General features: G+C 40.7%; 2 protein-coding genes across 4 annotated transcripts; both read left to right on the forward strand.

Annotated features, from left to right (window-relative positions):
- The first annotated feature begins 197 nt into the window (after positions 1-197).
- Positions 198-7,085, forward strand: atg4da (autophagy related 4D, cysteine peptidase a). 2 transcript variants are annotated; one of them, XM_058090877.2, is made up of 12 exons: positions 198-287; positions 371-560; positions 1,714-1,978; positions 2,727-2,810; positions 3,726-3,899; positions 4,006-4,357; positions 4,424-4,488; positions 4,577-4,728; positions 4,802-4,880; positions 5,366-5,442; positions 5,636-5,755; positions 6,096-7,085. In XM_058090877.2, the coding sequence occupies exons 3-12, from the start codon at positions 1,768-1,770 to the stop codon at positions 6,273-6,275; spliced, it is 1,494 nt and encodes a 497-aa protein (XP_057946860.2). In that variant the 5' UTR covers positions 198-287; positions 371-560; positions 1,714-1,767; the 3' UTR covers positions 6,276-7,085. The 2 variants fall into 2 exon arrangements, with proteins under 2 accessions (XP_057946860.2, XP_057946781.2); XM_058090798.2 differs by having other exon boundaries at positions 229-560.
- An 855-nt stretch (positions 7,086-7,940) lies between these two features.
- LOC131134918 (SWI/SNF-related matrix-associated actin-dependent regulator of chromatin subfamily A member 4-like) lies at positions 7,941-26,878 on the forward strand. 2 transcript variants are annotated; one of them, XM_078793327.1, is made up of 34 exons: positions 7,941-8,077; positions 8,511-8,737; positions 9,330-9,462; positions 9,582-10,106; positions 10,187-10,285; positions 11,169-11,427; positions 11,506-11,632; positions 11,720-11,893; positions 12,771-12,944; positions 13,032-13,205; positions 13,310-13,357; positions 13,437-13,567; positions 14,256-14,313; positions 14,381-14,490; positions 14,581-14,728; positions 15,051-15,214; positions 15,292-15,358; positions 16,034-16,144; positions 16,568-16,810; positions 17,579-17,692; positions 17,980-18,087; positions 18,226-18,312; positions 18,590-18,636; positions 18,737-18,903; positions 20,056-20,219; positions 20,624-20,884; positions 20,972-21,049; positions 22,270-22,488; positions 22,566-22,831; positions 23,018-23,126; positions 23,189-23,290; positions 23,372-23,504; positions 23,613-23,752; positions 25,321-26,878. In XM_078793327.1, exons 2-34 carry the CDS (start codon positions 8,522-8,524, stop codon positions 25,354-25,356), a joined length of 4,992 nt encoding a protein of 1,663 aa, XP_078649453.1. In that variant the 5' UTR covers positions 7,941-8,077; positions 8,511-8,521; the 3' UTR covers positions 25,357-26,878. The 2 variants fall into 2 exon arrangements, with proteins under 2 accessions (XP_078649453.1, XP_057936625.2); XM_058080642.2 differs by having other exon boundaries at positions 22,569-22,831.
- The last annotated feature ends 253 nt before the right edge of the window (positions 26,879-27,131 follow it).

The raw sequence follows: 27,131 nt of genomic DNA on the forward strand, positions 1-27,131 counted from the left end.
TATTTATGCTGCATGTCCAAAACAAAAACACATTTCATTCATCCTGCAAATCAAGTTCTGCACCATTACTTTACGTTGTAAAATATGAACAAAATACAATGTAGTTAGTAGAACCTAATTCTGGACTTCCCCGTATTCTATCACGTGATTGGTATGCGCCATCAGGGAACATGATGCATCTCATCCAATCCCCTATCGCGATGTTAACTCCAACCAATCGCGGAGCGTTGAGAAAGACATCCGGAAGTCTGTTTCTTAAGGGAAAAGAATTAGCTATGTATCGGCAGGTATTTCCGGCTATATGTCTAAAGTATGCTGTTTTAAATGTATGAACTTTGAATTATTGTCTTTGTGTCGGTGTTGTGTGAAGGTCAATGCGATACTGCGGCAGTCCAGCTTGACCGCCAACTGGGTTTACGCCAGTTGAGGTAGTGCTGATGTCGGCTAGCTTTAGCAAGCTAATAGTACAGCGAATTAAACAGCACTGAAACGGTCGGTGAACTAAGAGGGAATCGCCAAAATGAACCTACGCACAACTTTCTGATCGACCAGTTTAACGGGTAGGTACAATACTAATTTATACTGCGCTGTCTGAGATGAACTAGGTGTGTTATGTACAGTTAAACCTTATTGTGTTATTATTAGCACATTAAATCTATGAATATAATATGCTTGCCGACTTGGATTGTGTTAAAATGTGGCCTTTCATGTAAACGTCACGGCTATTAATGAGTAATTACACAACATATTCAATACGTGCAGCTCTGCCTGTATGTCATCTGTCAATGAACAAGATAAACACTATCTCTACCTCCAGATTAGTGGAAAAAGTCATGCCTTGAGTCAAATGTCAGTCACATGATACCGTCACTTTCCACAGAGCTGTTCTCGTCGATTTGCTGTTCCTTGTTGAAACTACTTGACTACAAGTCAAGTTACTGCTACACAGCTTTCCACTGTTGTGCAATCTTGTGTGATTGGAGATTGCTTTGAACATTTTGCTGTTGGGCCCATTCATGCGTTTTTCCTGCAAGTGACAATAATAGTGCAGACAACAATAGTAGGTTGTGTGAGTCTGTGTTTCTATGACCATGCAATAGTTCCAAGTGGCTGGTATGCACCCTGTGTGGCTACAAAGTAGTCTCTTTATTTATGTGCAGCTCACAATAATATTGTCGTCAGGTGAATAGCCATAAATCCAAACAATGCTCATAATTACCAATCAATATTAGGGCCCCATTGAAAAGAAAAAAATGTTTTAGGTTACTGCTAGAATATAAGCGGTTGTTTCAGAAGAATGAAGTCAAAATTATTCAAGAGTAAAACAATTAGAAAATAAGTGAGAAAATATAAACTGTATAGGAATGTAAAGTGTTAAGAGTATGAACAAAAAAAAATGTGTAACATTTTTGAAGAAGGAAGTTGTAATGTTACCAGAAAAAAATTGCTGTTGTGAGATTGACCTATATGAATCTCACAAATAAATATATATATATATATATATATATATATATATATATTGAACATGAATTCTACATATTGTGAGACTTAATATGCAGCTTATGCTACATGAGAAATGTGTGCCAGTGAGGGTGTACATTTTTCATCTCATGGCATATCTTTAAAGTAGTTTGGATTGCAATGTTTCTTCATACTTAAACGCTCTGCACTACCCTTCTCCTTGGACTTTTTGCCTTTCTTTATCCTTCCCAGATGTTCAGTGTTGCAATGAGGAGCTCCAGAGTCCATCTCTGACTGCTCCAGGCCATGAACTCTGTTTCCCCAAGTGCAGTGCAGTACGCCGGTGGAGTGATGCACAATGAACTGGTGGACGGTCGGCGGCAGCAGTCCGGTGCACAGCAGGGCAGCTATGGACTCAGACCGCCACAGAGTCCAGATCCTAGCAAAGAAGAGGAGCCAGAGGAGATGGATAAGCTCAAAGCCAAAATCATGTCGGCATGGAACAACGTCAAATATGGTTTGTTAAAAAAAAAAAATATTGTTTCAATAATGAATGGTTCTTCTATGAACAAAATGAATGTGTTCGGGGCAACCTATATATATATAAAATAAATCTATTCAAAATTAGTGTTTTTCCATCCAACCATTTTCCACCATATCCGGAGTCAGAGTCGCGGCAGCAGTCTTAGTAGGGAACCCCAGACTTCCTGGTCCCCAGCCACCTCCTCCGGCTCCATCTGGAGGAAACTCTGTTCAGCCGCTTGTATCCGTGATCTTGTTTTTTCGGTCATGACCCAAAACTCATGACCATAGGTGAGGATGGGAACATAGATCGACCTTTAAATTGAGAGCCTTCCGGCTCAGCGACAGCATTACTGCAGACGCTGTACTGATCCGGCTGTGGACCTCACGGTCCGACCTTCCCTCACTCGTGAACAAGACTCTGAACTCCTCCACCTGGGGCAGGACCTCATTCCCAACCTGGAGGGAGCACTCCTCCCTTTTCCGACTGAGAACCATGGCCTCTGATTTTGAGGTGCTGTGTCTCATCCCAGAAGCTTCACACTCTGATGCAAATCATCCAGGTAAACACTGAAGGTCACAGTCCAAAGAGGTTTTCAGGACCACATCGTCCGCAAATAGCAGAGATGAGATCCTTAGGCCCCCGAACCGAACACCCTCGACACATTGGCTGCGCCTAGAAATTCTGTCCATGAAAATTGTGAACACTATTGGTGATTGTTTTTTTTTTCATCTGTTTTTAGGGTGGACCGTGAAATCAAAAACTACCTTCAACAAAGTTTCACCAGTTACTCTCCTGGGGTACTCCTATCTGCTCTGCAGTGAAGGTAACAAAAGACGTCTTATATATATCAGTCATATAATTAATGAAACATTCTTGAAAAACCTCACTTAACTGTTGCTGAAATTACTAATCAAATTATTCATCATTAATTAACAGTTGATAGGACTTTGTTGCCAAACAGCAGCGTCTACTAACACATGTAACCAGCCTCGCCAATGAATTAAAGTGGGGTGTATTACAGGATATTGTAAACAAGATCCATGCACAGCATCAATGATGATACCGTCTTTTCCAACAATTAGCATTCCTTAATGTGCTCGCTCAATAATGTTGTGTGCATCTATGTTTATGTTGACTTGAGCAACACTTCTAATGTGCCTGCATTTTTACTGTTTTCGTTTTTTTTTTCTCAAATTTTATATGACAGTTAAGACTGAGGTCTGGAAGCACATTTTTATCAATGACATGAGAAAATATCTAAACTTTTAACTGGTACTATATATTGTAGTATATTATTTTGATTAGTTATCATTATTTATTGGTGAAAAACACAATATATTATAATATCATTTAATATTCCGAAAATGTGTTGTAAAATAAAAGCAACAACCCTTAATAGCCACCTGGTACTTTCTACACTTGAGTAAATAAATGCAAAATAATATATATTTATGTTTTTAACAAAAAATAAATAAAAATGAACTTGCCTTTAAAAAATCTGAGGAATATCTAAAAGATTAAATGTCGCTATCACCTCCAAAAGATAAAGCCTTCTCTGCAAAAGGTGACAGGTTTCACATCAGATTTAGGAATTCCTGGTGTCATGATAAACATCAGATCATTACTCACATGTCACATGACAAAAGTTTACACTGACTTTTTGTCACGTTCTGCTTTTTCCACAATGTATTTTTAATACTTCCGTGAATCATCCAATCAAAACCCACTGTCTGACCAGATCAAGTGGAGCAGTTTCGTATGGCCTTCGTGTCCCGGATTTGGCTGACCTACAGACGGGAGTTCCCTCAGCTGGAGGGCTCTAGTTGGACCACAGACTGTGGCTGGGGCTGTATGCTGCGTAGCGGCCAGATGCTGCTGGCTCAGGGCCTCGTGGTTCATTTGTTGCCCAGAGGTTTGTGTCTTAACTTAAAATGTGAAGTATGTACTCACTTTTGGTTGTTGTTGATGTGTTAACCAGCTTTCACTGTTAAAAGATGTGTATTATTTGTGTTATTTAGACTGGACTTGGCCAGATGCTCAACAGCTAACTGATGTGGACTTTGAAGTCTTTCGAACACGTTCACCGGTGAGGGTCGGTGGGGTCCCCATCCCCTCTTTTGGCTCTCCACGAGTAAACGGCACCCCTGAAAAGATTCTGCCAAGCGATCCAACGCTCAGACCCAGCCAGAGGAAGAGGTCAGAGTCTACAAGGGATCGACAAGCCGAGCCCATCCACCACAAGCTGCTCACCTGGTTTGGTGATCAACCACCAGCACCTTTTGGGGTCCACCAGCTGGTGGGAATAGGCAGGAGTTTTGGAAAGAAAGCTGGTGACTGGTATGGCCCCTCCATAGTGGCACATATACTGCGGTGAGTATCAGTTCTGCATGTAAAGAAAATATGATTTGGCTTTTAATTTTGTGAATATTTTTTTAGGAAAGCTGTGGCCAAAACCACTGTTGTCCACAACCTAGTTGTGTATGTGGCTCAGGATTGTACAGGTGATACTTTGAACTTTTCATTATCTGTTCATTGGATTACATGTGAACACAACTTTACCCTGCCCCTCATGTTTGTGTTGGATTATAGTGTACAAGGAGGACGTAGCACATCTATGTGATCCGTCATTCAGCCAGACTCCCCCAGAACCCGACAACCAAGTCTGGAAATCAGTCATCATACTGGTGCCTGTTCGTCTGGGCGGAGAGGCCCTCAACCCATCTTACATTGAATGTGTCAAGGTATGTTGGTGCTACTTCGTTGTCTTCTTTCTGACAACGTCATAGTAAAATTGGCTTTTATTTGAAATTCCAGAACATCCTGAAGCTGGAATGTTGTATTGGAATCATTGGTGGCAAACCAAAGCACTCGCTCTACTTTGTTGGGTTCCAAGGTGAGAACCGGCTTTTTCCTATCGCCTTATATTAGATGTTATTTGAAGGAATTATATATTCAGATGTTTCTTCACAAGGTAGCACTATTTTATATAGCACAGTGGTTTTCCAGCGTGAGGAGCACAAGTGGACTTGAAAGGAGGTGGGGAATAGACATTTTAAAAATGTTTTATTTATTTTGACCTTCTCAGCTAATGTCCGCTTAGTTCAAGGCGAATGGAGAGGGAGGAGACTGGTTAAAGGGAAAAACTAAAATACCAGGTCGATGTTAAAAAATATTTTAATGCTTGGACTGTGGTCGGAGTACCACTGGTAGTACCTGGGTTCCATCTAGTGTTCATCAGGCAACACTAAAATGATTTTTTAAGCAAAATTCTTACTATTATATTCATTATTAATAGAGACATGTACACGTGAAATAAAAAAATGCAAATGTATTAACCCCAATTTTGCTGTAATTTAATTCTAATTGGTGTCTTTTTAGATGAGCAGCTGCTGTATTTAGACCCTCACTACTGCCAGCCTGTGGTAGATGTCACTCAAGTCAACTTCCCACTGGAGGTCAGTTTCACAACCTTCTTCTCTGTCCGCTTTTTATGCCCATCATACTGCTTTCAGGCTCTCTTAGCTTGTCACCCCTCTCTTCTGATCACATCAGACTAAGACAATGTCACATTCACACTCATTAACGTGTGATTGATTTCGATAACGAGAGCAATTATGTGCATTGATTCTAATCACTCTTTCTCTTTAGTCGTTCCACTGTACTTCTCCCAAAAAGATGCCCTTCACTCGTATGGATCCCAGCTGCACCATTGGCTTTTACGCTAGGAACAAGAAAGACTTTGAGTCTTTGTGTTCTGCTGTTAGTTTGGTGAGTTTTACAACCTCCGTAACTTTTTGACAAATGCATGGCATAAATGTCCAAATCCTTGCTTTGCTTCCCTCTTCAGCGAGCCCCATTCTCCTTTTTTCAGAGCACCAGACTGTGCTCTGGTAAACAACATATTTAACAGCTGTACACACATTATGATTTCAACAAAAGGTGGAACTGAGAGTGAAACAAGTGACATGAGTTTGAGACCTCCATCTTATCAACATGATCCAATCTTTCCATAGCTAGTTCTACACTCTATTACACAAACATTCTTAATGCTAGCACATGGCTGTGTATTGTGTACCCCATTAACCACCTTCATTTGTTGTCCTCCCAGGCTCTGTCGTCATCAGCGGAGAAGTACCCCATCTTCACTTTTGTGGAGGGCCAGGGTCAGGACTATGGACTTGAGGGTCAGAGTAGTAACCACAGTGGCCAAGTGCCTCACATCCTGCCCCCTGGCAAATCAGGTCGAGTCCATAACAGAAGACACAGCGATGACTTTGTCTTCCTGTGAGGCTGTTGATGGCAAAAGTAGGACACACACACAATATGACTCGGAAACACAAACTAGTTGTATTCTATTTATCTTCAACTCTGCCAGGCATTGTGGGTTTTATAAGCTAACAGACATCCATTTGCCATTTAGGTAAAAACATTACTTTGAGATACTTGAAGCATCATCTCAAACCTAACCTATCTCAAAGTCCACTTTGGTAGACTTGGTAGTACTCCTTTAGTCTCACCTGGCCCAAACTGGTCATATTTAACTCGTAAGGGTCGCTACAGGGACAATGGCGCTGTTCCACCCATTACTAAAATGTGGAAGGAAAACTTGTATTATGAAGCAGTCTGGTGTCATCTCCTTTGTATATGTAGTTGTTTAGCTATTTATCAACTGTATGAATGTGTGTGTGAAAATGTGAGTGCATGAATACATAGTTGCTGGTGGTAAAAAAAAAAAAGTCTACACTTGAACGTCTTTAGCTGCTGTAATTTTATTTTAATGCTGTTTGTCACAATAGCTCACTCAAGATCCCATTCTTCATCTGCCACTCAGTTATTTTCATACCTAGAAAGTCAGGGTTTTTTCCCCCTCAGCAATACTCTCTCTAAACATGGGGATAAATTGGGAGACTCAGAATCATCTGGGCTTTTTTTTTTTTTTTTTTTAATAAGAAGCCTACCACTTATAGGCTCCAGCATACCCCTGTGTCACTAGTGAGGATTAAGCAGCATAGAAAATGAATGAATGACGCCTACTACTGATATTTTTTGTTGCTAATTAAATTTCACTGGAATTACACTTCAACTGTATATCATCCTCCTGCTGGCTCCTTTGGTTTTATTCTCTGATAAAGTATAATTTTGTTAAAAAAGATTTAATTTTAAACGTAGACTATACATTGTGCAAAGGCTACATGATTCTTGTGTATAAATGATGTTGCATAAATTATTTAAAAAAATGTTGGACTTTGTTTGATATTATATTTAAGAATGATCTCATTTATTATTTTTATTATTTAGATATTTACACACGCAAAAATTCCGACATTTTGTCTTCAAAAAGGCTGTTGTATTGGGCCAACCATAGGAGGGTCAACAAAAACTTGAGGTATATATTCAAGGTTGAGAGATTTATACTTACAAACCAACAGGTGGTGCCTTCTGTCTTCCTAAGTGAATCACGGCTTTTCTTCCTGTCACTCACACAAAATCACCTGCAGCCATGATTGACACCTGCTGGCGGAAATTGTCTTGATGATGTGAAATGATGCCAATGTTGGGTAATGATGGTCAATGACAACAGAAACATGTGTATCATCTACCAGTCATTTTGCTGATATAAACAACAAAGATTAATTCAATTTTCATTTAATTAGGAAAAACAGACAAAAATCTTGTGTCTCCTAAGACTGTCCAATTGATTGTAATGGGCCTGATAAGAAAAAAAAATTGGCAGTTCATGTAATTTAAGTTACTGAAAGCAAAACAGATGTGTGTGTATATATACGTTTTTATTGATTTTGATGTTGTTTTACCTTTAATGTAAAACCTTATTTTATCATTTCAACCAACGCTGCCTGTTTTGTTATAGTTGAAACCTATTTCCAGACAATGTTTTTTGGATTATTTTTTGTGAGAAGTTGTCTACCGCACATGCGCACTGTCGCGCAGCGGTGACTAGACATTCGGTCATAGAAGCCGTGGTGCTGCTGGTGGAGGAGGAGGTGGAAGAAGTGGTGTAGTTCTGTGGTGGGGAGGCGTTCAAGCCACGTCGGTGACACAAATCATCGCTCGAACGCCGATCCAAGCAGGGTGAGTGCATATTTGCTGATGTGATGTGATGTGAAAAAATGTCACCCAAAAATACACGAAGGGGCGCAGACGTCCATTAAGGACTGTCAGTACAAGTACAGTGCAGGTAGGTCAGTCGCACTTGCACAGTCCGCCATTCCCCCTTTTTTTTACATTCAACCATACGTCCTTCCACACATAAGAATATATTGCACAGCCTTTGCTCGTGTGCTTTATTGCGATCAATTCAAGTCCAGCTGTGGATGGACGCTGCAGCTTAATGCGCACTACGGGTGATTAGGCGCAGCTTTTGATAGGCGTTGGGCAGATTGCATACATATGCAGTACAGACTTGAGCGTCAATCTCTGATTGGACGACATCCTCCACATAATTACATGTCGTTATTGTATACAAATGCAAGTTTTGCACTGATAATGTGCCCTTCCTTGTCAGATCCAGCAGTCATGTCAACCCCAGATCCCCCCATGGGAGGCAACCCTCGCCCAGGTCCATCCCCGGGTCCAGGTCCCTCTCCTGGAGCTATGCTGGGTCCCAGCCCAGGTCCTTCCCCAGGCTCCACTCACAGCATGATGGGACCGAGTCCTGGACCTCCTTCCTCTGGACTCCCTCAGCCAGGCCCATCGGGGTACGGCCAGGACAACATGCACCCCATGCACAAAGTAAGGATATTGTGGCTACTTTATTAGAGATTACTTCAGGGATATTTGACAGAAACATCCTTGAAAAGATAAAAAGCCCTTAATGCACCACAATGATAATAATGTTCTTAATTGCTGCTATAAAAGCACAGCGGGGATGACCCACAAATGCATAGAAATTGATTAAAAAATAATGAAAGTATAACAATGTAATTAAAAAAGATCAAAATAGCATGGCTTTATTTGCTATTTCACAAGACAATACAAGTACCGTATTGAACCCAATATACTAAAACCACCATGACCTTATTCTTAAAGACACTGTGTCTGTGTGTGAGTGACAGGAAGAAAAGCTTTGACTTGCCTGACAAGTTGATAGACCCCCAATATAAGATATATTTTGTCGGGATAAATAATCTTATAATTGTGAATTATCAACTACTAATAAAAGTTAAATTAATTGAAAATGTACACAGGTGAACTAAAATTCTATACTGTCGTGTCATTATGTCATATGAGCCTTTACTAGTAGTTAGCAAAACCAACAACCACCTTTGTAGATGTAACCTATTTGCATATATTCAAAATGTCTCATGTTCTATTGTCTTTTCAGCCCATGGAGGCCATGCATGACAAGAGTATGAGCGAGGAGAGTCGCTTCAGTCAAATGAAAGGAATATCAGTGAGGCCTGGCGGGCACAGCGGCATGGCCCCCCCACCCAGTCCTCTGGACCAACATTCACAAGGTTGGCAAATCAAGCGCTCCTATTTGAAGCAATGGTGTGGTCATGAGAACTGGGTACACTCATTGGGAAACAACCACAGCACGAGGTCTTTGTCTCCAATCTGTCTCTGTGTCTTCCAGGTTACCACTCTCCATTAGGTGGCTCAGATCATTCTAGTCCAGTCCCGTCAAACGGTCCGCCATCTGGACCTCTACTTCCATCCTCCTCCTCATCTTCCTCTTCAATTGGCCCTGGATCTACCTCCACACCTTTAGAAGGCCCCAGTGGAGATCAGCACACATTGGGCCCCAACAACCGCCCAGGAACACTTGGCAGTTCAGGGCCTGGTCCCAGCCCTGCACCTAACCTAGGCTCCACTGTCCCCAGCCTAGTGGCAGGCCTTGAATCCTCCAGTGGCCTTGCTGGACCTGGAGGTCCTGGCGGCCCCGGGGGTCCTACTCCTTTCAACCAGAGCCAACTGCACCAATTGAGAGCTCAGATCATGGCCTATAAGATGCTGGCCCGGGGTCAGCCCCTGCCAGACCACCTCCAGATGGCCGTGCAAGGGAAAAGACCTATGCCCGGGATGCAGCAACCCATGCCGAGCTTGGCTCCAGGAGGTGGACCACCAGGACCAATGAGTTCAGGCTACAGCCGAGCTCATGGTGAGGACAGTCAAATTAAGTCTTTATAACAATATAAATACAAACTAAAATTTAATACTAAAGACAATTATTCCTAGTAGGAATGATGGGTCCCAATATGCCTCCCCCTGGTCCACCAGGTAGTGCAACTGGGATGCAAGGACAAAACCACAATGGACCACCCAAGTCTTGGCCTGAAGGTTTGTGGTTGGGCAGTGAAAATTCCTAAAAGTGATAAAGCACATAAAATGTGAATACACTTCACATTTTATAAACCAGTGAAGTATATATTCTCAGGAGACATTACTATATACTATATACAATATAGTATCCCTAATTTATCACTGTTAATTGTTCCAGATTTGACAGTGAGAAGTGATTTTTTTTAAACTTTTTTGATTTTTTTCAATATTAAAGAATGCACTATTTTTATATGGCATAGAAAACCTGTTTACAATCTTCTATATACAGTTTTTAACTTTTGTTCGAGTCCACTAGACATGAAACAACACCTTTACATTTGTATTACCCAATATAGTCCATTTACTGTAATAGAGAAAATATGAAGCCGTAGACATAAATCAGATAACAAAATCAGACGTTAGCAATTCCTTGTTCTTTTTTGCAGTGGTTGCTGCCTCATCAATGCTTGTATTACCCAATACAGTAGTCCAGGACTTTATCAAAGTGGTGATCGCCGACCAATGGACTACCATTGTACAGATAGGGACTGGCAAGGTTTGACGAAGAGAGGGATGACGCACACTGACGGGTGGACTTTTACTTCTGGGGGTTGGCTGATGGGGGGGAGGAGGAACTTGATGGGTTTATTGGAGATTTGGACACAGTGTGCTTTGGGGAAGGTGTGAATTTTGGACTCATGCAGCCCCAGAACCTGATGCTACCACCACATCATAGTACTTTATGCTAACTACTCTAGAGTACAGTATATCCAAGTGTCATGGCTATAGTGTTGTCTATTGAGAATACAGTACATAATAAAAATGGTTGCTGAAATTTGCGGCCTATTCTCACTCTTGTGAGATACTGCAAGTTTTATGTCTAGATTCCATCACTTCGCAGGCCCGATGGTGAATGCAGCTGTGCCATCCAATGCCCCCCAAAAGCTGATCCCTCCTCAACCCACAGGACGACCGTCTCCTGCTCCCCCCTCAGTACCCCCCGCGGCCTCCCCTGTTATGCCTCCGCAGACCCAGTCGCCTGGCCAGCCGGCACAGCCTCCTCCCATGATGCCTTACCACAGCAAGCAGAGCCGCATAACCCCCATTCAGAAACCCTGCGGCCTGGACCCAGTGGAGATTCTGCAGGAGAGGGAGTACAGGTATCAGCAGCTTCCCTTCTCAGTTTGTTAGTTGCTGGACTCATCTTGAAAGAACTCTCAAGTAACAACTGTGCACAGGTTACAAGCTCGCATCACACATCGTATTGCTGAGCTGGAGAATCTGCCAGGCTCTCTGGCTGGAGATTTACGTACCAAAGCTACAATCGAGCTGAAAGCTCTCAGACTTCTTAACTTTCAAAGACAGGTGAAAACCTCTACAACAACACTGAAATATTTCATAAGTCATTGACTAGATCAGATTGTATTTATTCTTGTTTGTTTTCATGCCAAGCTGCGACAGGAGGTGGTGGTGTGTATGCGTCGTGACACAGCTCTTGAAACGGCTCTGGACGCCAAAGCGTACAAACGCAGCAAACGGCAGAGTCTGCGAGAGGCCCGCATCACAGAGAAACTGGAGAAGCAGCAGAAGATTGAACAAGAGCGCAAACGCAGACAGAAGCATCAGGTAGGCCACTTTTATTCAAATGTTTTCATGTAACACAGGTACGCCTGTATGATCCACAGAGAGGTTTCAACTTTCTTCTTGTAATATTAAGACTTTCCTACTTTTTTCTATGAATATACAAAAATGATGACAATTGTGTCCTAAAATTACATCTTTTTTCTCAGACTATACACCTTTTATTCACAGAAAATGAAAAACTTTTTGATCTGAATATACAGCTATATTCACTATTTTGTCCTTTTTCTTAGCATTTTCATAGAAATGTGGACTTATTTTAAAATGTGGACTTGAAATGTAGACACTCTCAAAATGACAACTTTTTTCATATCATTTTATATATAATAATATAATAATACTACAACTTTATGTACTGAAAATTATGACTTCATTCTTACTAAATTATGACTGTCTTCTCATAATTTTGCACTTAAAATTGCATTTTTCATCCTTTAATATTATGACTTTATTCACCAAAAATACCCTAACCCTAACTTTTTCTCACAATATAAAACCATTGTTCTCCTACATTATTGTAATATTGCAAAATTGACATAATTTGCAGCTTTATTCTCCTAAAATTATGACTATTTTCTTTTTTTTTTTAAATTGTATGTATTGCAAGTTTTCTTCTCAGAATTATGGCATTATTTTCATATATCTAATATGTGTTTTTCCCTTTGCAGTGTGGCTCTATTATATTCATTTGTGTTGAGAGTATCATGTATAACTAAACATATTATCTTTGAAAAAACATATATTTTAATATAAATCTTGTATTAATCACATTTGATTTTGCTGGTTCCCATTGAAGTAAATACGTTAGCTTTTTCTTGCTTCATTGAATTATTTAATGTTGTCGTCCACCATTTTATTTTAGGAGTATCTCAACAGCATCCTTCAGCATGCCAAAGACTTCAAGGAGTACCATCGTTCCATCACAGGCAAAATCCAAAAATTGACCAAAGCTGTGGCCACTTACCATGCCAACACTGAGCGAGAGCAGAAGAAAGAGAACGAGCGCATTGAGAAAGAGAGAATGAGGAGACTTATGGTAACACGTCGTCACCTATCATGCTGACCCACACAACACACGGTACACACCTTCTAGCTGACTCTATATGTGTGACTTTCTACTCAGGCTGAGGATGAGGAGGGCTACCGTAAACTGATCGACCAGAAGAAGGACAAGCGTCTGGCCTACCTGCTGCAGCAGACTGACGAGTATGTGGCCAACCTCACGGAGCTGGTCAGAGCACACAAAGCTGCACAGGCCCTCAAGGAGAAGAAGAAGAAGAAAAAGAAGAAGAAGAAGGTATGAAGAGGGCAGTAAACGGATAGTTATAACAGTTATACATACATTCATATGTACTGTACATGCATACAACATTAGGTACACCAGTGATTCTTCTGTTGCAGGTGGAAAGCCCTGAAGGACAAGCTCCAGCTCTGGGTCCTGATGGAGAGGTGTGCAAAAGCAGCATTTCTTGGTGATACTTTTTTTTTTACTTCCATTAAGAATGTTAACTCTATTCTCACTCTGCAGCCTCTGGATGAGACCAGTCAGATGAGTGACCTGCCTGTGAAGGTCATCCATGTGGACAGTGGCAACATCTTGACTGGGGTGGATGCTCCGAAGGCAGGACAGCTGGAAACGTGGCTGGAGATGAACCCTGGGTAAGACATCATAATGATTGCGTAACAGATGCATTGTCATTTATCAATCTGAGTGTACATTCAATGTACAGGACTGCTTACCTTTATAAATTGGTTTAATTTAGTGCCTGTAGGGATTTAAATAGGCATTTAAGGGCTCAGTTTGAAGCCCATTGCAGAACAAATTATGGGAATGCTGCTTCCTAAATGCTTCTTAAATCAACAAGGCATCACTCTCACATCTCTGCCTTGTCTGCATGGCCTTAGAATCTATTTTCACGCAAGGATTAGTTTGATAAATTATTAAAGTAAAAAAAAAAAAAAACAATTATAATTGTAAGTGCTTAAGATTATGATAAAGTGCTATAACATTGGAAGCATTTTTAATACAATAATATCAAATTTTATTTGTCTTTTTTTAGATTATGTACCCATCTATCCTCATTAGTATTGCAGGGTATGCTGGAGCCTATCCCTGCTGTCTTTGGACGAGAGGCTTTTATTTTTAAAAAAATATTGTATTTTTTGTTACTATTATTATTATTTATACTATTTTACGTCCTAAGATTTAAATTACTTGATAGATAGAATTTGCAGTTGGGTAGTTGAATAACTTTGAGTGCATAATTTACAACAGTAAAGTACCGGTAGTTTAAAATGTGGGTTTGAATGCAGATGTATACAAACCCTCAATACTGTGTTTGTCCAGTTATGAGGTGGCTCCACGCTCTGACAGTGAAGACAGTGAGGATGAAGAGGAGGAAGAGGTGAGCGTTTGGGTTTGCACATTTGTCTCCAAATTGTCAAATTTGGCGGAACTGTATTTTGCGGCAGGAGGAAGAGGAGGAGCATCAGCCTTCAACTGCGCCAACAGAAGAAAAGAAGAAGATTACAGATCCCGACAGCGAGGATGTATCGGAAGTCGACGTGCGACACATCATCGAGTGAGTGCGCAAACTTAATCAAACTAAATCTAGAGACGGAGGTTCACGTGGGACTGATGTTACTGAGACCAATATACTTTTCCTGTGCAGGAATGCTAAACAGGATGTGGATGATGAGTACAGTGGAGCGGCATTTGCCCGAGGACTTCAGTCTTACTACGCTGTGGCTCATGCTGTAACTGAGAAGGTGGAAAAGCAGTCCACTTTGTTGATAAATGGACAACTCAAACAGTACCAGGTAAACAATCACCAGTTAAATAACCAGTAAAATATCAAGTGTCCTAGATGTCCTCCTTGTGGGACACCATAGAATAAGTCATGTTTTACATGTGATCAGCCACGGAAACATCATTTTCTTTTACTTCTCTTTAACGAAATCCCATAGTTTTGGTTTCATTAGAATGGCTTGTGGAAGATTGCATCTTCAATAAGTCTTCAATAAGATGACGAAATCTAAAGAGAAACACAAACAATAGCACAGTGGACACGTACAGTATATGCTGACTTTGTGTTTTATGCTAGCCTGCTGTTGTGTGTCGGAATAATAGCTTGTGTGTCAGATTAAAGGTCTGGAGTGGCTGGTGTCCCTCTACAACAACAACCTGAATGGCATCCTGGCTGATGAAATGGGTCTAGGCAAAACCATCCAGACTATTGCACTTATCACGTACCTCATGGAGCACAAGAGGCTCAACGGACCCTACCTCATCATCGTACCTCTCTCGTCAGCAAAATTTCCTATATCCATATTCATTTTGGAACAGTTAATTGGTGAATCAATTAACTGTTTCTAATTGACAGGACTCTTTCGAACTGGGTGTATGAGTTTGACAAGTGGGCACCCACGGTTGTTAAAGTGTCCTATAAGGTGAGTTTTCAAGTTGATGCAGGGGATATATGGAAACATTTAATTTCCAAGGTTATTGTATATTAACCCAGGGAAACACTGTTGTTCAGAATACCCAAGTTTTATTCTATAGTATTGTCCCTTGAGGGGACATACTGTTATGAAGATGGCTGCTAAAATGTGAGGAGTGACAAAAGTCGATGTTTATATTATTTATTTATAACTAAGGATCGGCCGGCCGATATATCGGGCCGATATTTGCGTTTTTTTCCTTGTATCGGTATCGGCCGATACATGCGTGGGTTCGCCGATGTATTTTTCCATCGCATGATTTTACAGTCAGGCATCCGCCAGGGCAGCTTTGTGTTGGGGGGTGCGCGTCACGCTGCAGAGGAGCAGTCATCACATCGATGCTAGATAAATTTAAATGTGTGTTTAAGAAAGCTGAATCCTACTGTGTTCAGTGTTTACATTTCAATAAATATTTGTTTAAACATGAGACCTGTAATATTTGTTATCATGGTTATTTTTTCATGTAAATTGAGGGATCAGAAGCAGTATCGGCCACAAATATCGGCCCAAGCAAAATCGGCCATCGGCTGAGGGTGATGGAAAAAAAATCGGTATCGGCCCCAAAAAACCATATCGGTCGATCCCTATTTATAACCTTGTTTCTATATGATGTCTTGCCTTTAGGGTTCTCCTGCAGCAAGAAGAGCCTTTGTCCCTCAGTTGCGTAGTGGCAAGTTTAATGTTCTTCTCACCACCTATGAGTACATCATCAAAGACAAACAAGTCCTGGCTAAGGTGAGCTTATAGCAGCACATCCTTCAAGATTTGTCTCCCCTGATTTGACATATTTTGTCATTTTTTTTGCAAATTATTTTATTCTGTGGGAGTTTTTTTTTGCTGTATTTTGTTGCTGCGTCTCAGTGCTTCCTCCTAGGTGCTGCTGTCGTCTGTTCACTACTACGGTCCCACGGTCTTCTGTGGCCGCCGTGCTGCCATGCACGCATGTAGTCATATAGGCTTCCTCACGGCCTTATCAGGTGCGTATTGTAGAGCAGGCTCCATGCAGAGTGCTCGAGGCCTGGCTCATGATGACAGAGGACCAAGACGTCCTCCACATGTGCACCTTTATGTTTTTGGTCAGCGCGGGTGACGTTGGAACAATGACAGACAGAGAATGACAGCTTTATCCAGTTTGCACTTCTTACTACCCTCCAACAGATCCGTTGGAAGTACATGATCGTGGATGAGGGCCACCGCATGAAGAACCACCACTGTAAGCTGACCCAAGTCCTAAACACGCACTACCTGGCGCCACGGAGGGTACTGCTGACCGGAACGCCGCTGCAGAACAAGCTCCCCGAACTGTGGGCGCTGCTCAACTTCCTCCTGCCTACCATCTTTAAGAGCTGCAGCACCTTTGAGCAATGGTTCAACGCCCCCTTTGCAATGACCGGAGAGAAGGTGAGCAGGTCACATCTGTGCTTTATACAATGAGGATTATTTTTCACTTCTACTAGTACGACTTTAAAGTAGACAAGATCTAAATTGAGTGCAAACCTCTGCCAAACCCTTAGTATTTGGGATTGTTTGACATGAATGAGGCGGAATGTGTCCTTTATTGTGAAACCACACAAAATCTAAGACAGGGGTTCTTAACCTTTTTGACGTTGAGACCCGTTTTTTTGCAGTGCAGAGAAATATTAACACTGTATAAATTTCATTGATCTCATTAATTTGTTTTCACTGATAAATCAAATCCACTCACATTTTAACAAGCTAAAATATGAATAAAGTTTAATGAATAATAATATGGCATGATAAGATGTGATCATCACAAAGCTTTTTATTCATCCTATCTTAACTTTAGCTAATAATTAATGGAACAAATCAAGCAAGAAAAAAAAGTGAAGGCTTAAGTCAGGCTTATTAATAAAAAAGACCAATATTTAGATTTTACTTTTAAAGCGTTAGATAGCGTCAGACCACACTCCACACACTGGGCTCGCGGCTCCGATAACATAACATAACACAACATGGATAACATACAGTAGCATAGCGGCTAGCCTATCTCCGGTGTCTTCAGTTGATACTATGCAGTTGATCCTACTACGCAGTCCCACGGCTCTCTGTTTTGGTTTGAGTCGGACCTTCTGGAACAGATTAATGACATTAACCAAGGCACCACGGTCGTTCTCACTGCTGTGCTTCTGTCCTGTCACTTCCCTGCAGGTGGATCTCAATGAAGAGGAGACTATCTTGATAATCCGTCGTCTGCACAAAGTTCTCCGTCCCTTCTTGCTGCGCAGGTTGAAGAAGGAAGTAGAGGCACAACTTCCAGAAAAGGCATGCTGAGTTTATTTCGCAGCAAGGATACTGTACATTAGACAATAGTGGCTTTGTTGAGTTAATCCTGTGTGTCGAGGATGGTAAATCTATACAAGCTGTACAGTGACCACTTATTGTCACGACCAGTTTCTATAGTATTGTTCCTTGTCCTTCAGAAGATATAATGAAATAATTGCTGAAAGGGACATGAATAATGGAAACATCAGAAAACCTTTTGTTTCAATCACAGACCATTAATGTATTATTTATATTCCCTCATTAATGTGCCTTGCCAATCCCTACAGGTGGAGTATGTGATCAAGTGTGACATGTCGTCTCTTCAGCGGGTGCTCTACAGACACATGCAGGCCAAGGGCGTGCTGCTGACTGATGGCTCTGAGAAAGACAAGAAGGTGGAGGATAGACATCGTTTGGGTTTAAAGGCTGAAATCAGACAAAGATTTATGCCTTCTTTTTAGCGTGTCAGCACTGTTGGCTTTGCCACAAGAGTTAGAAATATAATAAACATCTGCTTTATTATGCATCATCAGGGCAAAGGAGGCACCAAGACGTTGATGAATACTATTATGCAGCTGAGGAAGATCTGTAACCACCCATACATGTTCCAGCAGATTGAGGTACTGTCAAGCAGCATGAAATAATCATAAAAATAATATGATATGGTATTTTAAGGAGCATAGTAACTTTGTAATGTTCCAAGGAAATAGTTATATTTGTAGAAGTAAGTAAGAGGTATGATAATATTATTACTTTGTTCTTGTAAAAAAGCTTTATTCACATAATATTGCTATTTCTGTGGTGCTGATACTCCTTTGTAATAGTCTACACTTGTCAGGATATATGTGGGGTTAATTTATAATGGCACAATTGAAGTTCACTTGGACTCTTTTGCAGGAATCCTTCTCTGAACATTTGGGTTTCTCTGGTGGAATAGTTCAAGGGTAAGGCCGAATAATTCCTCCACACACCCACTCATATGTACTTTGTATTCTTACCATATGTATTATATATTATTCTGATATTTTTCCCCCTCTCCATCAGCCCCGACTTGTATCGAGCATCAGGAAAATTTGAGGTGTTAGATCGAATCCTACCCAAACTGCGAGCGACAAACCATAAAGTGCTGCTCTTCTGTCAAATGACATCACTGATGACCATCATGGAGGACTACTTTGCCTACCGCAATTTCAAATATCTGCGTCTAGATGGTAATATTCTTTCATTTCTTTGCAAGTTAATTATGATAAATTGGGTGTTTTTGCTCCTGGACTGACCCTACACTTGCACTCAAGTTCCCCATAAACAAAGACAGGTATGCGTCATAAAAATGTTGTAGATTTCTAATACTGATGGTTATAAATAAACAGAACAGTGGACAGGACTCACAGTGTGGACTCTCACACAATATAGTTCAATGCTAATTTGTTGGCTAATTTGATTGCCGTAATTTGTATGTATTTTCGCTGTTTATTTTCAACTTTGAACCCTGCATCTCATACAGAGAATCTTGTGACATCTCCTATACTTCAGAACTACTACAAATCATTTAAATACTGTGCCGTCGACAAGTGAGTGATGAAACGGTAGCTCTTCCTTTGGCAGGGGCCAATCACAGGCTATAAGGGAACTCAAGACAACCTTGTCAACTAATTGGAAGTCTCAGGAGATCATTCCTCAATATAACAGTCTGACTCATGGTGTCATCTTAGGATGAAGGTTAAATTCGTCACACAGCAACTTAACACTCAAAAGGTAGCTAAGAAATATACAATAATATAACAGCTTTGCCTAGCTGTCAATGGCTGCAGTTAACTAGCTAGCTAGAATTATCCGCCCATTTTCCCGTCTTCAGACTCCAAATGTGACCTTTTTACGGCAGTGACATTTTGTTTTTAAAACAAAACAAGCAATGTGGTTAGTTTGGAGCTCATTTTTGGATATTATGTTCATCAGGTATGTGCTAACTTTTTCAAGTGTCTGTTGTTATCCTGATACTAATTGTCTTGTCTTCCAAACACTATTTATGTTAATGAACATTACCTATTTGCCAGGGGCCCTTGGAATTGTCTAAAGGCAACCCTGGCCAATAGCACTCATCATAAATAATTTTAAAAAACGTGCAGTTAATCCATGTGATCGGTATCGGCTGATTTAACTCATATATGATCGGTATCTGTAGCATAAAATCTTGATAGGAGCATCCCTAATATATAACTAGCAAAATGGCCCCAATCAAGATATCATCAGACTGACAATCTTTGAGGGCAGTCAACTGGGATCAGTTCTAGCTTACTCACAACCCTGAACAAAATGGTGGTGTGAAGTGAATGAATAACTGACATTATTGTTGGTCCTGTCAGGCACCACCAAGGCTGAAGACAGAGGAATGTTACTGAAGACCTTCAATGATCCTGAGTCCGAGTATTTCATCTTCCTGCTGAGCACTCGAGCAGGAGGCCTCGGCCTCAATCTCCAGTCTGCAGACACTGTGGTCATCTTTGACTCCGACTGGAACCCGCACCAGGTGTCATTTTAATTAATTTTTGTGTCATCTGACTCTCTAGCATCCTCATCTTGAGCTTGTCATCCTCTAGAAATGCTCTCTGGTCTTTAGTGACCCACTAAGATATGTATCTTGTATTTATCTACTGAATTGTTAATTCATTGATATGCACCTGTTTATTTTTCTTCTTCTCATAACATCTTTTCTTGAGGCTTCTGTTTTTTTGGAATAAGCAGCTGAAAATGGCACCAAAATCTCAAGAAAAAGCAAAACACAACTGCATACTTCGATGGCATGCAAATGTCAATATTTTGTGTGGCTTTAGATATTTAGGATTTGTAATTGTTTTTAAATTGTGACATTAACATATTTGAACTACTTTAGTCAACATTAGGATATACATTTTGTGTTGCCCTTGTCTCCAGGACCTGCAGGCCCAAGACCGAGCTCACCGCATAGGCCAACAAAATGAGGTACGCGTGTTGCGCCTGTGCACCGTCAACAGCGTGGAGGAGAAAATATTGGCCGCCGCCAAGTATAAACTGAACGTAGACCAAAAGGTCATCCAAGCAGGCATGTTTGACCAGAAGTCATCCAGCCACGAGCGCAGGGCCTTCCTGCAGGCCATCCTGGAACATGAAGAGCAAGACGAGGTCTGGGGTCAGGAAGTGTGTCTACGTATAAATGTGTGTGCGTGCACCAGCAACACACCCACCCAGTTTTAGAGACTTCTCTTTCTTATTCTGTGCTTTGCTGATTTTTTTCATATTTAGGAGGAGGATGAGGTCCCAGACGACGAGACAGTCAACCAGATGATAGCCAGGAGCGAGGAAGAGTTTGATCAGTTTATGGTCTGTATTGATCCACTCAAAACAAAACAACTGCTGTATTTCCTGTAGGCATGGACACAGTCATTCATTTTCTACCACTCACGAGAGTCGCGGGGGGTGCTGGAGCCTATCCCAGCTGTCTTTGGGCAAGAGGCAGGGTACACCCTGGACTGGTCGCCAGCCAATCACAGGGCACATATAGACAAACAACCATTCACACTCACATTCATACCTATGGACAATTAACCTGACTCCTAATTTTGCGTGGTTATATTTTTTAATCATTTTTAGATTGCAGAAAAATACAGGAAGCAGTTTTTTTCTACAGTTAAATCATTATTTCTAATAAACTTTCAAAATACTGCAATCTTTGGACTGTAAACCACTACTTTTTTCATATGCTTTGTACCCTACGGCTTGAACAACATGGCTAATGTATGGATTTTTACAGGCTAACGAGACGGCATTACCAACTACAGGGCTGCTGAGCCATACTTTTCACATGCCTTCACACTACACCTCCCATTGCTCACACATTTATAGAAATTCAGCCAAGCACCCATAAAAGCTGCGTTGAGTGGGTTTGTCCACTGCTGCGGTACAGCAATGTTGCCGCCATATTGGATGCGTCAAGGCTGCGCTGTCGATGTATACAAGTACATATATTTATTTTCATAAAACACCTTTCTACAAAGAAGTTGAAGTTAGTGCTTCTTATTTATATATACTTGGGAACCAGTCGCTCACCAAATATTTACTGCATGTGTGAATGTATAAACGGAAAATAGGTTGCAGATCACAGATCAGTAAGTAATCTCAAAGAACTACAGTTCCCATGATGCTTAGAGTGCAGCTTCAGGAAAATAGGGCCACTAATATCACATTTTGAGTTCTTATGCAGCGAGATTGTGTTTTGATCTGACATACCTTAAGTAAGTTTGATCAAATGTAGAATTACTAGAGCTTGGGTGTTGTCAGCTGCGGCAGCTAATGAACTAGCCAAATTTGCCACTGTAAGGAACCTCATTTCAGTAATTTTCCCCAGTATGTGTTATGGGTTTGTACGGTATAATATCTACCGTAGACATTCTTTTTTTTTTTTTTAAAAACAATCCTGGACAAAACTTGATTTCTCTGAACTATCTATCCAGCATAATCTTGATGATACAACCGTTACAGATCAAATACATTTCATATGACTAATTTTCACTGTATGAATGAATGCTTTTGTTGCCTCCCAGCGTATGGACTTGGACCGGCGCCGCGAGGAGGCCCGTAACCCACGCCGCAAACCTCGCTTGATGGAGGAGGATGAGCTTCCCACTTGGATCATGAAGGACGATGCCGAGGTGGAGCGCCTCACCTGTGAGGAGGAGGAGGAAAAAATGTTTGGACGAGGCTCTCGCCAACGGAAGGAGGTGGACTACAGCGATTCACTGACCGAGAAGCAGTGGCTCAAGGTAACTGGAGGAAAAGAGTGGGCATAAAAGTAGCGTGGAAGTGGACTGACTTGAGTCTCTTGTTTTTCCCTCCTGAGCAGGCGATAGAGGAGGGTACCCTGGAGGAGGTGGAGGAGGAGGTGCGTCACAAGAAGACAACGCGGAAGAGAAAGCGGGATCGAGACCTGGACCTCCCCGTTCCCTCGTGCTCTTCAGGGGGACGAGGACGAGGAGACAAGGATGAAGATGCAAAGAGGCAAAGGAAAAGGGGACGACCGCCTGTGGAGAAGATATCTCCCAATCCCCCCGTCCTGACCAAGAAGATGAAGAAGATCATTGATGCTGTCATCAGATATAAAGACGGGTAAAAATTGAAAAAGCAAGATCAAAAATGCTCTCTGCTGCACTCATTTATGATGCACTATATGAATGTTTGCTAGCAATCCCAAAATGTATCACCTTCTTCCATCCATAGTTTGTGGTAGGACCTTGTTATGTATTAGCTTTGGTAATGTATTTGGTCTCATCCTGATGATGTCATGTCCTCCAGCACCAGTGGTCGTCAGCTCAGTGAGGTGTTCATTCAGCTGCCATCAAGAAAGGAGCTGCCGGAGTACTACGAACTGATCCGCAAGCCTGTGGACTTCAGAAAGATCAAGGTATCGTCACAAGATTTATTTTTTTTACCCTTCAATTCAATAATATCCTTCACTAACACTAGGAGAGGATTCGAGGCCACCGCTATCGGAGTCTTGGTGACCTGGAGAGAGATGTCATGCTGCTTTTCCAGAATGCTCAAACCTTCAACCTGGAGGGATCACTGGTGAGATCACCATGCACACAAAAACTTGTAAACATTTAAGAACATGCAGCGACGGTGATGTTTCTAACTCGATGTGAGCAGATATACGAGGACTCCATCGTACTGCAGTCTGTCTTCACCAGTCTGAGGCAGAAGATCGAGAAGGAGGAGGAGAGCGAGGGTGAGGAGAGTGAGGAAGAGGAGGATGAGCAGGACGACGGATCAGAGTCTGAAAGTAAGAAAAGTGGGTTTCTATGCCCCTGACAGCATTAATAGACCTCCTATTTATACATTGTTCCATCCCTCTGTGTGTGTGTGTGTGTGTGTGTGTGTGCATGTTCAGCTCGTTCTGTCAAGGTCAAGATCCGACTGGGGAGGAAGGAGCGAGGAGGAGAACGTGGAAAGGGACGTAGCAGACGATCGGGACGCACCAGAGCCAAACCTGTGGTTAGTGATGATGACTCTGAGGATGAACAAGAGGAGGTAACTTACTGTGTGTGCGTGCATGATTGTGTGTCCACTCACTGATCACAATATTAGGTACACTTGTACACCAGAGATCCAGTAATGGTATTGTGTCGTCCCACTCCCATCCTGGCTCCAGTTTCTCAGCTTCATTCCTATCATAGTTTTACATATGTATTTTAATGAATGAATCATGCATTTTCATGGTTTACTATAGTTTGTCAAAAATATATATTCATAGTTAAGCAAATTTGACATATTTTGGACCGAAGTATCCATTTTGAAGCATAGAAATTGGTAAATGAACTACAATACAAATATAATGCATAAGAAGACACATTCCTATTATGATATGTAGTATTCTATACTGGTCACTAGGTGTCAGTGATGTTACTTTAATGGTGAAAGGTACACGTGCCAGGCGAAATTGCGGGAACAACAGACATTTATTGCAGATTTGAATCAGAACCAATTAACTGTGATAAATGAGATATTTTTAAAAATGCCTTTTTATAGATACTTTACTCAGCAGCAGAGAAATAGTAATATTTAATATATGTTATTAAAGATAGTATCTACCTGCATATTTGTGGTTCAGCATTTGCTCCACCTTACATTCAGTTTTCTTCTCAAAACAATTATTCATTCATTCATTTATTTTCTACCGCTTTTCCTTACGAGGGTCGCGGGGGTGCTGGAGCCTATCCCAGCTGTTTTCGGGCGTGAGGCGGGGTACACCCTGGACTGGTCTCAAAACAATTACATTTTTATTATTATTCTGAAATTAGCCAATTTTTGCAAACAGCTCAACTCATAGTAATAATCAGACTGTGTATATACATATATACTGTATATTTTCCTAGTATGTGTATGATCATACCTGGCAATAAAACAATTTCTGTTGCTGATTCTGATAGACTCAAAATTGGGGGAGTTGAAAATCTACTGAATTATACAGGGTCGGGCAAAATGATCTGACACATTTGTAGGTTAAATAAAAGGCAAATAAAGTAAAGAACCAAAAAAGTGTTTTTATTTTCAAAAAGTACATATAATGCCATTCTGTTTCATTGTGTTTTAAAAATTAAATCAGTTCAGGCGGTGTGAGGTCGGCCGGTTGATTTTTGTTTCAATGCAGATCCAGTAGCTCATGACAACATCGTGTTTCGAGCTGGTACGGGATCATGTCTACCAAGATTGAAGTGCAAACGGAACACTCGTTGTGTTGCAGTTACAGATTCGTTTGTTTTGATGAACATTTCCACAATGAAAGCGCAATGCTCACCAGTCCAATTCATGGCAGCAACTGAAAAAGAAACGAAAAAAACAATGGCATCATAAAGAAACAAAGCAAAATGGCATTACATGTACTTTTCGAAATAAAAACACAGTTATGTTTCTTTACTTTATTTGCGTTTTATTTAACCTACAAATGTGTCAGATCATTTTGCCTGCCTGACCCTGTCAAGGCTTGATCTCTATTGCTTTCTTTGTAATCATTTGGGAAACAAGCTCATTTATTATTCATTATCACATTATTAATTCCAAGATAAATTAGGAAACACATGTTGTGTGTATTTTCTTAGGATCACTCTGTCAGTGCCACTGACGAAGAGTCGTGAAGTGCATTGAGAGAGAGTTGAAGAGAAGATGCGCTATGAAGGGACCGTCCTCCTGCTCACAGTCATGGGAAAAAAATTTATTAGACCAGCCTTCAATTTTTTGTTAATTTTAATGGCTGGTTCCACTATAAGTATATTATCTGAAGAACACAATGAACACAACAATATGGAATTGAGTACAATTACATTATTCATGTAAGCACTTCATTTATTGTGGATATTAACCAGAAAACCATGGAAATGGCTAGAAATACCCTCTTAAATTAAACTATTACTAGCTTTTTTTGTTAACATCATTATATTTGTAAAAACAAATGCACATTCAGGTGTGCCAGGAATTAAAATGAAGAAATAAACTGAAAAAACAAGGCTGCTCTAGTCATTTTTCCCCATGACTGTACATAAATTCCTGTTTTGGGTCTGCAGACTAAAACCTCCATCCACCCTCAGTCACATAAAAACAAATACTGTGGAAGAGTTTGAAAGTACATGCAAAAAATTGCACTTTAAGGACACAAATGAGCTTATTACGTCCTTGGCAACTCATAAATGTTGGTTTTTGTATTCTAATATATGCATGTTATGAATTAGGTCATTACCAAAATGCTATTATCTCATCTTGGTAGCAAGTTGAGCGATAAATACAAACCATTTATTCATTCTTTATAAGGTGCTTATAACAACATTAGCAGCCATTTTTAGTTTGGTGACCTGGTTTAGGTTTAAAATTACAATAATAGCAAAGAAGTTTACTTTGACAAAGACTACTGCTTTTAATCCTTAATTACTTGTTCAAAATGATCTGTAGGTGGATTCCAAGCCATTCAATACAAAGTATTATAGTGAACATGTTTTCATTATATTCATATGAATATCATTGCAGGTCTTGTAATAATACAATATAGAGGTTAAAAATGGCCAAAGACATTGCATATAAGACAACTAAATAGACAGCAGAACATAGTCTCCAAATGCTGAGGTTTGATTGCAGTAATCCTGCATGGTGTCCTAACCAACCGTCAGACACATTTAGAAAGCATTATGTACGTTGCATGTTTGGGTCGGACTTCTTCTTGCGATCCCGCAGCATTTCTCCGAAGATGCCAAAAAAAACGTCCCACAGTTGTTTGACTGAGGGTTAATGGTGGTGGGGCTTCTTTTTGTGTATGTTTGCCTCAAAGGTATATGCTGCTTTAACCTGGTCCCATAGCACTTCAAACATCTTAGAAGCACATCGAGGTCTTCATCCATCAAATAAGTACTGTATCTTTTAATTGCGTTCTAATTTATGTGGTGATTTTAGGATGTTAAAAGCTATTTCATCTACTTTTCATGTTGTTTCAAGACAAAGGACCAGAGGGACAGTAGCTCTTCTCTGCTTGTGAACGCCTCATGGCTGTACGGTGTGGTATATTCTGTATAGACCATTTTTTTTTGGTGTATTTAGACTTTTTTTTTTCCAGAACAGTACTGTACTTTATCATTACAGTATGTCAACGGTTGAACTTAGGAAACGTGCAAACTAAGCATCACTTCATTCTACTTTAACTTTTCAATCTGTCTGTGCTATGCTGTGTTGTTGAAGGCAAATTAAACAATAAATTTGTGAAAAAGTCTGTCTGATGTATACCATTTATTATTTTAAACATTTTTCATTTTGAAGAACCCCATTTGAAACATTAACCAAAACCCCAAACCTGAACCTCAAGCTATAATCTAATTCAATCAAAACAAGACAATTCAGTGAAGCACAAAAGCTTTTTATCTTTGGTCGT

This window comes from Doryrhamphus excisus, linkage group LG9 (assembly GCF_037039965.1).
Source record: "Doryrhamphus excisus strain RoL-2023G ecotype Guam linkage group LG9, RoL_Dexc_Guam_v1.1, whole genome shotgun sequence".
NCBI classification, from domain to species: domain Eukaryota; kingdom Metazoa; phylum Chordata; class Actinopteri; order Syngnathiformes; family Syngnathidae; genus Doryrhamphus; species Doryrhamphus excisus.

Coding starts and splice junctions, on each gene's coding strand:
- atg4da (XM_058090877.2), top strand. CDS start 1,768: ATGAACTCTGTTTCCCCAAGTGCAGTGCAGTACGCCGGTGGAGTGATG. Junction 3,900..4,005: donor GGTTCATTTGTTGCCCAGAG/GTTTGTGTCTTA, acceptor TGTGTTATTTAG/ACTGGACTTGGCCAGATGCT. Junction 4,489..4,576: donor TGTGGCTCAGGATTGTACAG/GTGATACTTTGA, acceptor GTTGGATTATAG/TGTACAAGGAGGACGTAGCA.
- LOC131134918 (XM_078793327.1), top strand. CDS start 8,522: ATGTCAACCCCAGATCCCCCCATGGGAGGCAACCCTCGCCCAGGTCCA. Junction 14,314..14,380: donor AGGATGAAGAGGAGGAAGAG/GTGAGCGTTTGG, acceptor ATTTTGCGGCAG/GAGGAAGAGGAGGAGCATCA. Junction 18,088..18,225: donor GCTCTGAGAAAGACAAGAAG/GTGGAGGATAGA, acceptor ATGCATCATCAG/GGCAAAGGAGGCACCAAGAC.